This window comes from Arachis duranensis, chromosome 9 (assembly GCF_000817695.3).
Source record: "Arachis duranensis cultivar V14167 chromosome 9, aradu.V14167.gnm2.J7QH, whole genome shotgun sequence".
Classification (NCBI taxonomy): Eukaryota; Viridiplantae; Streptophyta; class Magnoliopsida; order Fabales; family Fabaceae; genus Arachis; species Arachis duranensis.
The window spans coordinates 2785281-2800742 of NC_029780.3; the positions used below are offsets into that span (position 1 = coordinate 2785281).

Genomic DNA, 15462 nt, shown 5'->3' on the forward strand with positions numbered 1-15462 from the left:
GTTTCTAGCATGCTGCCTGTGTTAACGGAATTAGGACTTTTCAGGTTGGGAAGGGAAGTCCACGGGTTGTGTTTAAGATTTGGTATGGAGTCTGATACTTTTATTGCTAACTCATTGATAGATATGTATGCAAAATCAGGATATTCCGGTGTAGCATCGGCCGTATTCAACAAAATGATAGATAGAAACACTGTATCTTGGAATGCCATGGTTGCAAATTTTGCTCAAAACAGGCTTGAATTTGCAGCCATAGAGTTAATGAGGCGAATGCAAGCTAATGGAGAAACCCCAAACACTGTCACCTTCACAAATGTTCTTCCAGCCTGTGGAAGATTACGTTTCCTGCAAGTTGGAAAAGAGATTCATGCCAAAATAATTCGGATGGGATGGTTTTCTGATTTGTTTGTCTCTAATGCTCTTACAGACATGTACTCAAAATGCGGACACTTACACCTTGCTCGAAATGTTTTTAATATTTCTATCAAGGATGAAGTTTCATACAATATGCTAATTATGGGCTATTCCCAAACAAGTGACTGCTTAGAGTCCCTGAATTTGTTCTCAGAAATGATACTCTCTGGCATGGTGCCTGATATGGTTTCATTCATGGGTGCCATATCTGCTTGTGCGAATCTGATCCATGGTCTGCTGGTGAGACAGCATTTTCACACACATCTTTTTGTGGCAAATTCACTCTTGGATTTGTATACCAAATGTGGACGAATAGATCTTGCTAGCAAGGTATTTGACTTAATCGAATACAAGGATACAGCCTCTTGGAATACTATGATTTTAGGCTATGGTATGCTGGGTGAGCTTGACACTGCAATCAACCTCTTTGAGGCAATGAAGGAAGATGGTGTGGATTACGATTCAGTGTCCTTTATCGCAGTTTTGTCAGCTTGCAGTCATGGGGGTTTAATTGAGAAAGGGAGAAAGTACTTTATAATGATGCAGGATCTTAATATTGAACCAACACAAATGCACTATGCATGTATGGTTGATCTCCTTGGAAGAGCTGGGCTAATGGAAGAAGCTGCAGACCTTATTAGAGGCCTTTCCATCGAAGCAGATGCTAATATTTGGGGTGCGATGCTCGGCGCATGCCGGATACATGGAAATGTAGAATTGGGGTGCTGGGCTGCTGAGCATCTTTTTGAGTTGAAGCCTCAGCACTGTGGCTACTATATTCTGCTTTCAAATATGTATGCAGAAGCTGAAAGATGGGACGAGGCAAACAAAGTTAGGGAATTGATGAAGTCAAGGGGAGCTAAAAAGAATCCTGGTTGCAGTTGGGTTCAAATTGGAAATCAAGTGCATGCATTTCTAGTTGGTGAGAAAATAGAGAGCTTGGATAATGGCTTCTTGCTATCAGAATGTTGTTAAAAGTAAATCTTATTATGAAAGAGGAGCCACTTTGGGAAACCTCTTGCTGTATTATTCCATCAACAATCATATTATTATTAGGACCAACTCTTGTGTTGTGTTGAAGAAGGTTCCAAGACTGAGAAGAAGGTTCTGAAATTTCTGCCCCAAAGGATTAAAAGGAATTGAGGAAGATCCAAGCACATATGGAAAGGGATCAAAGAAGATGACTACTATTAAGAACCTAGTTAAAAAAAATCTAGTAAAACTACAGAAAATACCAGAACAATTAAACCTTGATAATCAACACAAGTGATCATTTTTGTTGCAAGTTGTAACCATAATGGAAATTGGATACCTTGTTATACATACCAGGATTTCTAAATTCAATTAATGGAAGATCTTCATCATTTGAACCATTTCCTCTAGTTTCTTTAGATTCTTGATCAGCTGTAGGTCCGTAAAGCCAGCTACAAACAAGGTAATACACTATGTTAATGGCACTCAGCATCACAAGAACCCAACAGTACTTGTCATAGCGACCCTTGTTGATATTATCCGAAATCCAACCTTCCTTTCCACCCCTAGAAGTAACATTCTCCACAATTCTGAATACCAAAGAAGATAACACGTATCCTGCAGCCATGCCAAGTCCAAAGAGGGACGAAGCGATGCTCGACATACTCTTGGGGAATTCGGTGTAATAGAACTCATTTTGGCCTATTACATTGAATGCTTCAGCTATGCCACCCAAGCAGAGTTGAGGAAAAAGCCACATTGCAGACATATTCAACACTGCATTAGGATTATTTATATATCCTTCCCTGATAGCTCTATTTCGCCGTAAAGTCTCAACAATTGCACTGGTTACCAAGTGAAGAAAAGAGAAAAACAATCCTAGTCCCATTCTATTCTTGGCACTGATCCTAACTTGTTTGCCTCTAAGCCTTGTTGCTAGAGGAATAACAATGCGATCATATATAGCTATCCACAAGAAAATTGTAAATATCATTATCACACTCAAAGAACCTGCTGGAACTTGGAAGTTTCGAGTGATATATCTGTTCAGTGATTTAGCTTGCAGCAATCCAAATGAGCCTCCAATGTTAAGCGACATCATGATCCCGGTCGACCACAGGGGAATAACTTTGATGATGGCTTTTAGTTCTTCTACTTCATCTATTGTGGAGGCTGATCCATCTGAGGCTAAATCTTTTTCAGGGTCTTTGATGAAGCAAGCTTTATTCAGAAACCTTCAAAACAAAGACATGCCAGAAGAGTTTTACTATTATTTCATACATGAAATGAGCTAAAGAAAACAACAATGATAATGTGAGAATTTGATTCAACCTTAGTTTATCAGTTGGAACAAGAAGATCAGAGTCCTTCTTTTGAAGGTACATTCCGGTCGACTTCCTGGCTGGTAATCTAAGCTTCCTGTTCTTATAGGCAGCTACGATTACTCGTGCAAAGCCGGTGAGCAAGCTGCCATGTGTTTTGTGCTTAATGTAAAGAGGAGAAGCAAGGAAGAAGAAGAAAGTGGACAAGAACATGAGTGCTGCAGGAACACCAAAACCCAGTTTCCATCCAAGATGATCTTGGATATATACTATTCCGGTGAAGGCAATTATGACTGAAATAGCTGATGAAGCATAATACCAGCTGAAGTATATTTCTAAGGCCCTTTGGTTATTGGGGTTATCTTTGCTATTCACTTGGTCTGCTCCAAATGCTAGGGAGCATTGAAGGCCACCATTTCCAAATGCCATGAGAGCAAGGGAAGAGATTAGTATTGCCATTTGCATAGTTGTTGCTGATTTGCATGTTTCAGTTGCAGGATCACAAGGAGGAGGCCGTGCCGTGGGGATCATGGCTGTTAGCCACAAAAGTGCCATTCCCTGAAACCAAAGGGGACAAGAAAAAGAAAAAGTTGAATCCCAATTGGACTAGTTATTCCTTTGCCTAATTTAAATGTAACAATGTAAATGATCTCTTCAAAAACCAGGCTTAGAAAGTGAAAATTTTATTTAAATTGTTTATTTTGTCATCATAATGAATTGTTTCATTGCAAACATTATATATGATAGGACACAGTAGCATCGTTTGATTCATGTAACCGACTCCACCTAGTGGGATAAAGCTATGTTGTTATCATTGTAATGAATTGTTTCATGAAAGAATGCATCAAGGTAGCTTATTCACCCCTATATGTATTACCATTTGAAGATCACATAGTTGTGAAATTCATAATTGATATTTGTAACTTCATAATTCGGCTAATGCATAATTGCGATGTAAATTCATCATATCAAAAGAAAACAAAATTGTGATATAAATTCCTCTTAAAGATATGCACTGCACTTTGATACTATAAGCAGAAAGTAAAATCAATAACTACATCATTGATATGTAATAGACTCAGAACAACCCACACAGTTTTTAATTTCTAAACTAAACTGATACTAATGAAAGTGAATACAATCCTATAACATCATCTACTAATTCAATCCAAATAACAGAGTTAAACTCTTGACAGAATTGAATTCAATTCTATTACAACTGAAAATGAAGTCTTACCAGGAAAGTGATTATAGAACCGAAACCAACAGCAAGGAAGCGACCCAGATAAGAATCAGCAATGAAAGCACCAATGAGAGGGGTGAAATTGGTGGTAGCAACTGATAATAACAGAATCATGTTGGCTTTTGCTAAATGGAGATTGTAGCTTCCCATCAAATACAACACCATGTTTGGCAATAACCCCAAGGTTGCTACCCTTGCAAGTGCTTCATTTGCTGCCAACAAGGTTATATATACAGAATTAAATTACTTTGATAATTATATATAACCCATTATATCAAAACTAAGTGTGAATTAAACAAACCTATGATGAAGGGCATGGTGGCAATTCCACCTTTACTCCTTATGAGTTGGGGATGGGAACCCATCTTCACTTGAGCTGAAGAATGATGAGTTAATTTAAAGCAAGAGACACTGACTCACAAACACACAAAAGGAGGAAAGAAAACAGAAAGATTTGTTAAGGTTAAGGTTGAGATCTTCTGCAGCATACATAGAAAGATCAAGAACTGTGTGTTAAATCCTAGGAGGTCTGTTGAATTTTTTATTATTTATTTTTTTGAGGTGTGATTAGCGAGTTTATGCACCTGTACTAATATTTCTTAAGTCAATGGCCATATACTTAGCTTTGACAATTATATGTTCTATTTCTAGCATTTTACATTATAATTTATATTAAATCTTTTTATGATTTTCAATTATAGTCTTTCTTATGGTATTTTTGTTTTTTATATATTTTTCATTTGAAATTTAAAAAAATTGTAAATGAAAAAATAATTACAATGATATGATTGAGAACACACTACAATTTACAAAAAGTGGAGATTGATATCTAAATAGAGATAATGTATGTGAATATTATGTAATATAATTTGCATGGAAAAAAAAAGAGTGTTATATATACAATTTGCTTGAGCAAAAACATCCAAACACCATGATTTTTTTTTATCAAAAATAAAAAGATTTAAACCTGCAATTTTTTAGATGAATATAGAAAGACTATATTATTTAAACTATAATTCATTGGTTCTAAACACATAAATTTAAAAAAAAGTTAAATATAAATATTATAAATTTATAATAGACTATTGTATTTCTCAAATTTTTAGTCAATATTAGTAATGATTTGTGATATGGATGATCATAAATACACACATGTTTTTAGTAACTAAGTCTAATTAAGTTAATACAAGTTTAACAAACAAAAAAATATACACGCATTCATCACGGGTTTTTTGTTTGCACTTTTTCAGCATAGGAATTTTGTTACAATACACAGATATTTTGTTATAAAGTATATAAATTTTTGTATACAATACAAAAAATTTTGCACATAGCGTATAAATTTATAAAAATAACAAAAATTTTATTACATTGTACATCAAAATTTTTGTGCTATTAAAATTTTTATACTCAATATCTTTGTTGAGCATATAATAAAAAAAAGAAGAAAGTAGTGATAATAACGATGACTTTGTTGAAGAAAGAAGCACACAAAAAAAATGAAAAAGAGAAAAAAAAAGAAAAAACGGCAACTACACATACATAATAAGAAAAAAACGTGACCACTTAATTAAAAATTCGGTTTAAAAAATACATAGATGCCTAGTTTTATTAGTTGTGATATACATAACAATTAGTCATGGCTTACAACTTACCCGTGAAATTGATAGATGATTAAAACAGTAAGATATTATAACGATGATTTAAATGAATAAATCATAAATGTTAAAGAAGTTGTGATGTTTACTACGGCAATATAAATTCTTCTTAGTTTTATAAGATATAAACAGAATCTTAAACAAGTTTTTGAATCTTGAATTGAACATCATCAAGGCACACCAAGTTGTCTGCTCCAATGTCCCTTGACATCAAGCTTTGAAGTCGGTCCATTCTTGTAGCGTTGGGGTTGCCACTCCAATGTTTTTCATGTCAAACACATTAGCTGAAATTAAATCACATATCATCATAACTATTTGACTTGTAAAGCCGATCAATAGAATTATATGATATTGTAACGCTACCAAGAAATTGGAAGAACACATACCAAGATGAATTTCAGGCGTGGCAGCGGCTGTGGCATCAACAATAACAGTTACAGGTTGGTAGTCTAATGCTACGGCATCAAAGACAGTTTGCCTAACACAATTTGGAGTTTGAACTCCTACAAATCAAATATATTAAGTAAATTAGTAATCACAAGAAATGTAATGTATTTAACTTTATTCAGGATTTTTTTAGGAATAAAATAAAAAAATTCATATTTTCCGAAACACCATTTTTAAACTTTAATTCTCCAAATATGATTTTTTTAGAGCAAGTTCGTCTTTCTTTAAATTTTTTGAATCCCACATTTTTCATCCATTTTAATCCATTATCATCATCTCTAAACAGTATATAAGAGTACACAAAAAATATATAGACAACAAACATGATTTCTTTAAGGATTTTTTTAATTAAAAATTAAAAAAATAAATCATATTTAACAATAACAATCATTATCATCGTTTCTAAAAATATATAGGTACATCGAAATAAGTCATATTTAACAAGAAATTTTTTAATTATAAGTAGTATTTTATTTTGAAAAAAATTTAAAAAAAATTCTCTGAAAATAAGAGAACTCTATAATTTATTTAAACATTTAAAGTTTAAAAATAGTGTTCGAAAAAATATAAATTTTTTATTTTATTTCTGAAAAAAAATCCAAATATTTAGGTTTCATAGAGTAGAACAATTACTATTTACTCACCAGTGATGACGAGATTGTTAATTCCTGCTCCTTGAAGAAGTGAGTGAAGGTGTGTAGCAAAGAATGCACTGAAGCGAGTCTTGACGAGTTTATAGTCCCCTTCTCCGATTACTAGCCCCTCAACTAACTCTGCACCTCGGCTTCCCTTAGAGGCTGGACCAACTTGACCTTGAGTGTAATAATGTCGACGAAAGAGTTCAACATCTCTTCCTAAAGGATCGTTTTCTCGGACTATCTGAAAGTATTTTGGGACACACAATTTATCTAGTATATATTTTGAATCATTTTCTTGATTGTTCAGTGCCTGACCAAGAGACTAAGATATTTGAACTTTTATTATAATCACAAACAATCAGCTAATTTATGTTGCTTGAGTGATTAGAATTTTTTCGTCGTGTACATACAATAACTCATGGTATCCATAATTCCTAAAGCCAAATATAAAAAAAAGGCACGTGGTTGTGATTATATTTATGGATAAAAAGTTAGAGATTACTTTAATAATGACACTAAAAATATTTTTTTAAAAGATGTTTATATGTGTCATATTGTTATTAGACATTTTTATTAAACTGGTTAAAAATTTATTTCTTAATAAACTAGAGTAAAATTGATTTATTATAGTAATAATAATAAACTTAATTGTTTGCATTATAATTATTAGACCCGATTTGATCCGATCGAATTACACAATCTAAACCAAATATCTTTAAATTTTTTGATAAAAAGACAAATATATCCCTGATTTTTTGTTTTGTGGACATTTAAATCCCTAAAAATTAAAAAATACAATTAAATCTCTAAAAAAATGTGTTTATTGTTATAAAAAAATCGATTTTATTCTAATTCGTTAAAAAAAATTAAAATAATTGATTCATTAATACGTTCAATAATAATACGAACCATAAGCATCTTTACAAAAAGACAATTTAAACGTCTTTATGGACTAAATCCCTAAAATGGTCCCTCAGATTGGGCCCCTACACCAATTTCATCCCTGAGTTTCCAATTGCACCATTTTGGTTCTCGAAATTGAACTCCGGACACCTTAAAAGTCTTGAAGCCTATTTCCAGCCTGAGTCAGCAAATTGGAGTGCTGATCTGGCAAGTGGCTGCCACGGTGGATGTTTCATACGGTGTCGTTTAGGGTTTTGGTGCCTAAGAAGAGTAAAACGTTACATGAATGAAGAAAACAAAACGTTAGAGCCATATGGGTTTTGATCACTCACAATCTTCTCCTTCCTTTATCCAACACCGAAACACTTAGACTCCCTCTTCCTCTGACAATGGTGAAGGCTTAGTGTGGTGGTTTAGGGTTTGTGAGTTCAACAATTTTGCGGAACTGCTAGTGTCGTCGTGGAGTTCACAGTGCCGTTATTGAGGAAACACTATTGTTGTTGTTATTGAGGTGAGTACACAGTGCCCTTATTTATTTTTTTTCGACAATCATAGCTTGATTTTCAAGGGTTTAGTTGGCTTTCTGTTTGTTTGTGGTAGGGTGTTTTCATCGTTGATAAAGGTTTAAGATTTTATATATTGTTCTGCTAGGATATGGGTTTTAAACATGCTATTTTTGCCTAATGAAACAGGAGAAAATTTTTTCTTTACCATCCATGAAATGCAATCTCTTGATTTTTGGGTTGTGACCATGATCATTGAGTTAATGTGTACAATTTTTATTTCTGATGCAGATAAAAAATCTAATTGACATTATATTCTATCATGGGGGTAGCTTTGAAAAAAATGAAGAAGGAATGATGGTTTATTCTTCTGATAAGAAAAGTTGTTTGACTTATATTGATGAAGATACATTAGATATTTTCTATATTAGGAATTACTATAAAGAGCTTGGGTATGATAAGATGAAGGAATGTTGGTGGCTTGTTCACCAAAAAGTTTAATGATTATTGAAATAATAATTATTTATTTGATTTTGTATGTGTGTGACTAACATTGGTTAATGATGATGATATATTGATTATTGATTCTTGAAATCAGGAAGTCTGCATAATAGCATAAGCAACCGTTTATGAGTTGTTCTTGAAATCAATTTGGTGAATTTTATTTGGGTTGAATATGAACTGATTCTGCAAAATTAGAATGGGACTATGTTGTTTGCACGATGTAAATGTTAAGATCTATTACGGTGAATCAGTGTGAAAGTTAGGGATTGTTATGGTGCATTTTTTAAAAGTTAGGGTCTATTATGGTGCACGGGGCAAAAGTTAAGGACTATTATGGTGAATCATTATGTGTTCTCACTCAACATGGCTATGTTATCTCAATTTCTGTTATAGGGCCTGATTCCAGCCATGAGGGAGGTGATGCCTAATCTGCATCACCATTTCTGTGTGTGTGGCATTTGTGGCGTAATTTCAACAAACAATGGAAAGACTTAGAGCTAGGAGGATTGTTGTGGGATTGTGCACGGGCCACTACGTACCAGGAGTTCAAGGAGTTAATGGATAAGATTAAGAGGCTTAACGAGGATGCTTGGACATATCTAGAAAAATGGCCAGGGGATTCATGGACAAGGTTAAAGTTTAGTCACAAGCTGAAGTTGGACTCTATTTGCAACAACGCATGTGAAGTATTTAACTCAAAGATAAAGGAAGCACGAGAAAAGCCAATCATCACACTGCTTGAGGAAGTCAAAATATTTATAATGCGCACAATGTCTAAGAATAACGTGAAGCTGAAAAATCACGTGGGAATACTATCACCAGTTATCAAAAGTAGGCTTGAGAAGGTTAGGAAGGAGTCTAAAAACTGGCATCCAATTTGGGCTGGTGATAATGGTTATAAGAAATTTGAGGTGCATGGTCATCCTACAAACCATGTTATTAATTTGGGAAAAAGACTCTGCACTTGATGTTCTTGTCCGGTCCTTGGTTGAAGAGGAGCGGCTCGAACTCCCTACTGCGTGACTAACACCACCATCATTTGTCACAAGAAGATGAAAAAGAAAGAAGACAGAAGTGGAAGAAGAAGATAGGGTTCACATTGGGTTTAGGGTTTATAAATAGGAGTAGGAACTATATTGGAGCAAATTCACCAAATGTCCACGTCATATAGCCGTTTTCACATTCACCGTGACAGCTACTTGCCAAATCAGCACTCTGATTTGCTGACTCAGGCTGAAAATAGGCTTGGAGACTTTTATAGTGCGTGAAGTTTAATCTCAAAGACCAAAATGGTGCAATTGAAAATTCAGGAGTGAAATTAGTGTAAGGGTCCAATTTAAAAGGACTATTTTGAGGATTTGAGAACATCTTCTTAAATAATTAAGTGGACAATAATTTTCATTACAATATCTACAATCAATATAACACCTTTGCAACATTTAAAATTTTTTTCTAAAATTAAATAAATATTTTCTAAATTTTTGCATTTTTTTATTTTTAAATTAAAAAGTGTTTTTTTAAATAGCAAAACAATATTAGTTCAAGTTTAGTAAAAATTCTTGAATTGTTGACAAAAATATATACTATCGTAGTCATCATAATGATAGTCTCCAAAAGACTGAAAAAACAATCTTAATCCAAAACACTTTCACATGATTTCTCTAATATCCAATAATATAAAAATAAAATTTAAAAACTATCCGCCACATTCATTTCTGAGATGCTGAAAATGGCAATGGCAATAAAGTGAAGAAGTAATAAATGATTACCCAAACTATGAGAATTCCACGTTGCCTGGCAACTTGGACAGCTTTGATCACGTTTGGGACAATTTCTTTCCCTCCTTTTACAGCTATAGGACCCTCTATAAAATCTTTCTGAAAACACACAATAAAATCCTTAATTATTTTATTCCCAACACATCCCACAAACACAACATAACATAGCTAGGATTTGGGCACAGGCCTGCATGTCAAGTACAAGTAGAGCAGTGCCATTCCATCCTTGTGCTGCCATTTCCAATGCCTCAACTGGCCCAAGCCCAGATTTTGGGTTGCTTATGCTTGTGTCTCTGAGTCAGAGAAACTCTGGTTTTTATGATTGAGAATGGATTAGTCGGTGGGTTCGCAAAAGATGAGGATGGTTTAGTGAGAGGGGCAGTTTTGGACACGCGTTCTTTCTTATGATGAGCATTTGGCTTACTTGAGATTGCTCCATTTAAAATGCACGTGATGGTCATGGATCGGATTTGATCCATATATCCGCAGTATTTATCCGAATTCGATTCGAAAATTGTGGATATAGATCTGATCCACAATGTTATCGGATCGGATCGAATCAGATCCGCACACTAGTCAGATTAGATTGCGGATTTTGTGTTAGTAAGTGCATATCCGCAAATAAATAAATAAATAAATAAATATTTTTTTATGTTTTATTTCAACTAATGATTATCATATATGTTGTATTAATTTAATTTATTATTTAAGAAAAATATGTTTAATATTCTTTTAAGACTAAACATATTTTAAAAAATAGAAAAATAAATTTTATTGATATTTTTTAATAAAAATAAGCTTTTAAAAATATTTTTGAGTTTTGCGGATATATCCGTTATCCGGCGGATCGGATCGGATCCAAACTAAAAAACTGCAGATATTAAATCCTATGATTTTAATACGGATTGGATAGAAATTTTGGTCATACCCAATCAGATTCGCGTTCACCCCTAATTGGTTCTCACTTTATAAAATTACACTCTGAAAAAAAAAATGTGTTGCTCTTTTGAAAACAATGTTAAAAATATCAATTAAATTCATAGATTAAAAGTATTTGTAAATATTTGCAAATGTTCTTAGCAAAAAAATACTATTCATTAACTTATTTAAGCTCTGATATCGTTTTTGTCTTTGGGACCACAATCTTAGCAATAATTTATTAGATATTATTCATATGTCCAAACTCCAAACTTCTTAACAGAATAAAATCTCCTGGTATTCCTAGTCAGGAATTTCTTTTAAAAGTTGGGGTGGCCATCATGTTGCTTAGAACTATAGATTGCCTTTCATTCAAATTCCAGATAATTTGCTATTATGGTCTCTTTGGCCATGAAAATAATAAACAAAAGTCAACATCAGTTTTCATCAAGGCTTTGACTATGATTGAAAAAAAAGTTGTTTTTAACTTTTTATTAGTCATGGTTAATTATATGTTGTAATATCTTGGGTCACTTCTAGATAAATGGTTTAACTTTGATTATAATTTGTAATATGAGTGAAAAATTTCTTATAGTGCTTTTTTAGTTTTTTAAGAATTATAAAAGTTGGAAAAAATTTAAAAATAAAAAATTGACCAATATTTCCAAAAGTCAATTTAGAGGTGCATTTGAAGAATAGATTTGAGTTGAAATTAGCAACTTGTGATTTTCTCTGCTAGAATGTACTATACAACACAAGTTGGAAACTTGAAAAGTAAATTAAGCACATAGAACATAAAATTATGACAAGATTTAAACCGTAAAATCGGAAAACTTAGTACAAATTTTATAAAACTAATTGACTCATTTAAAATTACAGTACCCAAAGATTTTGAAAGTTAAATAGAAATTTTAGCCACTATACGCATATACATATGGGCAGCAGCAGCAGCAAAGCAAAGCATCATACATTTTTCTCATTTTTTTAACTCTCTGCATTTTAACTTGACAGAGACATAAGCAACTTTTTGAGTCTTGAATTGAACATCACCAAGGCAAACCAAGTTGTCAAGCTTTGAAGTCGGTCCATTCTTGTAGCGTTGGGGTTGCGACCCCAATGTTTTTCATGTCAAACACATTGGCTGAAACCACACATCATCAGATATGAAATTTGATCATCATAGAGTTATTTTGGAGAAGAATAACATAATGAACATGCCTTGAAGGAATCCAAACACCATAATGGAGCCACAAAAGAAATACACTCGTGTATGTGTTATACTTATACCACAAGATTACAGAGGAAAAGGTAATAATTCACCAAGAAGTTCCTCATACATGCCACCATTCAACAGTATGGTACATACATGTATTTTAGTTGTTTTCGATAGCGTGATCCTATCATAATATATCTATGGAAACTCAGGTGCAGTCGACTTCACGTGAAGTTGATAATTGAGAGCCGTTAGATGATTTGACTTATTTGACTAAATTTTCATCTAACGGCTCTGTTATTAACTTCACGTGAAGTCGACTGCACCTGAGTTTTCACCTTTTCTTTATCTCAAAAAAATAATTTATGTCTGAAACTAGCATGAAGAATTCCTTTAGTTATAGATTTCATATCAGATAAGCACACACTCTAACAAAGCTGCTGCTAACTATATTAGGCATCTGCAGAGTTAAATAACCAAGCAACTAAACCAGAAAAAATACATGATCTAACCAACTTCAGCACAAGTTCAAACCGAATTCGATCATAGTTCTCGATTGTGCAAAATATGTGTGCAACTAATAGCAGATACTATTCCAGAGACACTACTTAACATATTCAAGCAAGGATTCAAGAACAAAACATTGAAAATAAACAAAAATACAATATTGTAAAGTTGATCAAATATTTAGAATTATAGGATATTGTAATGCTACCAAGAAACTGAAAAAATGCCTACCAAGATGAATATCAGGCGTGGCAGCGGCTGTGGCATCAACAATAACAGTTACAGGTTGATAGTCTAATGCTACGGCATCATAGACAGTTTGCCTTATACAATTTGGAGTTTGAACCCCTACAAACAAAATGAATTAGTAAACATAAGAAATGTAAAGTAGTTAACTTTGTGTAATAGAGCAATTACTATATACTCACCAGTGATAACCAGATTGTTAATTCCTGCTCCTTGAAGAACTGAGTGAAGATGTGTAGCAAAGAATGCACTGAACCGAGTCTTCACGAGTTTATAATCCCCTTCTCTGATTACTAGCCCATCAACTAACTCTGCACCTGGGCTTCCCTTAGAGGTTGGACCAACTTCACCTGTCGAGTATAGATGCCGGCGAAAGAGTTCAACATCTCTTCCTAAAGGATCATGTTCGCGGACGACCTGAAAACATTTTGAGAGTCACAATTCAACTAGTATATATTGAATCGTTTTCTTGACTGCTAAGTGCATGACCAAGAAGCACCCAACTGAGATATTTGCTCAACTTGTTATAATTGCAAACAATTCAAATGCTTAACACAAAGCTATCCTTTAGTGTCCTCATTTTTTACAGCATAACAATATAGGGGTATAATTCAAGGAAAACAACAATTGATGCTAAGTTTTCATTTTCCATATTTATGTTTTCACCAGAAATAATTATAAAAAACACATCTTTCTTATCCCATTTCCTAATGTCAATGCCTGCAACAGAAATGCTAAAGAAAAGTTGTATCCATAACTTCACAAGCCAAAGAAAAACACATGTTTGTCTAATATCAAACAATCTTAATACTACTATACACTTTCAAATGATTTGCCTAATACCCAACAATAATATCGAAATTAAATTAACTATCCACCACATACATCTCTCACACAAATGGCAATGAAGTGATGATGTAAATTATTACCCAAACTATGAGAATTCCACGTTGTCTTGCAACTTGCACAGTTTTGATCACATTTGGCACTATTTCTTTCCCTCCTTTTACCAGCATAGGACCCTCATTTTCTATAAAATCTCTCTGAAACCATCAAAACACACAACAAAATCCTTAATTTCTCCCAACACATCCTACAAAAAACAACAAAACACAGCTAGGATTTAGGAACAGACCTGCATGTCAATTACAAGAAGAGCAGTGCGATTCCAAGCCTCTGCTGCCATTTCCAATGGGTCAACAGGCCCAAGCCCAAGCCCAGATTTTGAGCGTACCAACGAAGGTTTTGACCAATTGGGTTGCTTATTCTTGTGTCTGAGAGTCAGAGCACTGCACAGAAGCTTGCAACATGAACCACACAAATTAGTGGAAAAAGAAAAGAAAAGAAAAACAAGGAAAAGGGAAGTACCAAGATATGAAACTGAGGTTGTTGAGATTGAGAAAGGAGACGGTGTGAGTTTGTGATGTGGTCTATGGCTATGGAGATTAGACGGTGGCTTTGCATTAGTAAAAGCCACAGTTTTGGCCATGAGTTCTTAGTTTCATATGCTGCAACCTCAAAAATAATACTAATATCAACAATAATTGAAGGTGTAAATTCGTGTAGTTAATTTCATGTGAAATTGATAATTAAAAATTTGTTAAATAATTTAATAAATTTAATTAAATTATTATGTAACAATTTTTAGTTATTAACTTTAATTACATGAATTTTGACTATAATTAAAATACAGTGTTATTATAATATAATCAAAACTTTTTTTTATTTAATTTGACTACATTACTAAAATGTTAGAAAAAATTTATTTAACAAATGGTTTATATTTAGTTTGAGTTTAAATTTGTACATTTAGATAATTTTTTAAATATTAAGTTTAATAATTAATTACCTTTTAATGATATAATATATAATTTGATGTATATATAAGATTCGGTTGCACTATCAATATGCATAAAATTTAAATTCAATTTTTTTTAAACTAATTACATTTCTAACAAAGTTAATTTATATTATTTATAATTACAATTGTTAAAGTTCAATTTTTTATTATCAATTTTCATTTCTTATATAATTATAAAAAAATGCTATCTCTCTGGATTATATAAAAAAACATGGCCTCTTTTAGCATTATTAGTGTGGCAATAAAATTAAATATCAAGCCAATATGATCCAATAGACTGGCATAATAATAATTATTTAAAAAAAATAGTAGAGGTAAACTACAAAATTTTAGTTCTT

General features: G+C 33.0%; 3 protein-coding genes across 7 annotated transcripts in view; all 3 read right to left on the bottom strand.

The window, feature by feature from the left end:
- The window catches only part of LOC107464010 (protein NRT1/ PTR FAMILY 1.2), a 7892-nt gene extending 3395 nt beyond the window's left edge, over positions 1-4497 (bottom strand). Inside the window, exons 1-5 of one of the 4 annotated variants that reach the window (XM_052254353.1) lie at positions 4250-4497; positions 3943-4160; positions 2716-3263; positions 1738-2618; positions 260-342 (exon numbers count right to left, since the gene is read on the bottom strand). In XM_052254353.1, coding sequence (XP_052110313.1) covers positions 305-342; positions 1738-2618; positions 2716-3263; positions 3943-4160; positions 4250-4313 — 1749 coding nt within the window. In that variant the 5' untranslated portion in view covers positions 4314-4497 and the 3' untranslated portion in view covers positions 260-304. Of the gene's footprint in view, positions 1-259; positions 343-637; positions 1217-1643; positions 2619-2715; positions 3264-3942; positions 4161-4249 lie in introns of those variants that run through there. The other 3 variants (XM_016082907.3, XM_052254352.1, XM_052254351.1) reach the window with 3 other exon arrangements.
- A 1122-nt stretch (positions 4498-5619) lies between these two features.
- On the bottom strand, positions 5620-10760 carry LOC107464063 (probable inactive nicotinamidase At3g16190). The gene is made up of 5 exons (XM_016082968.3): positions 10567-10760; positions 10371-10478; positions 6698-6932; positions 5993-6109; positions 5620-5890 (listed from the first exon to the last, which is right to left on the bottom strand). The coding sequence occupies exons 1-5, from the start codon at positions 10615-10617 to the stop codon at positions 5817-5819; spliced, it is 585 nt and encodes a 194-aa protein (XP_015938454.1). The 5' UTR covers positions 10618-10760; the 3' UTR covers positions 5620-5816.
- A 1325-nt stretch (positions 10761-12085) lies between these two features.
- LOC107464062 (probable inactive nicotinamidase At3g16190) lies at positions 12086-14781 on the bottom strand. 2 transcript variants are annotated; one of them, XM_016082966.3, is made up of 6 exons: positions 14632-14781; positions 14399-14563; positions 14193-14306; positions 13446-13680; positions 13249-13365; positions 12086-12438 (listed from the first exon to the last, which is right to left on the bottom strand). In XM_016082966.3, exons 1-6 carry the CDS (start codon positions 14725-14727, stop codon positions 12365-12367), a joined length of 801 nt encoding a protein of 266 aa, XP_015938452.1. In that variant the 5' UTR covers positions 14728-14781; the 3' UTR covers positions 12086-12364. The 2 variants fall into 2 exon arrangements, with proteins under 2 accessions (XP_015938452.1, XP_015938453.1); XM_016082967.3 differs by having other exon boundaries at positions 14399-14552; positions 14632-14769.
- Positions 14782-15462: the final 681 nt, after the last annotated feature.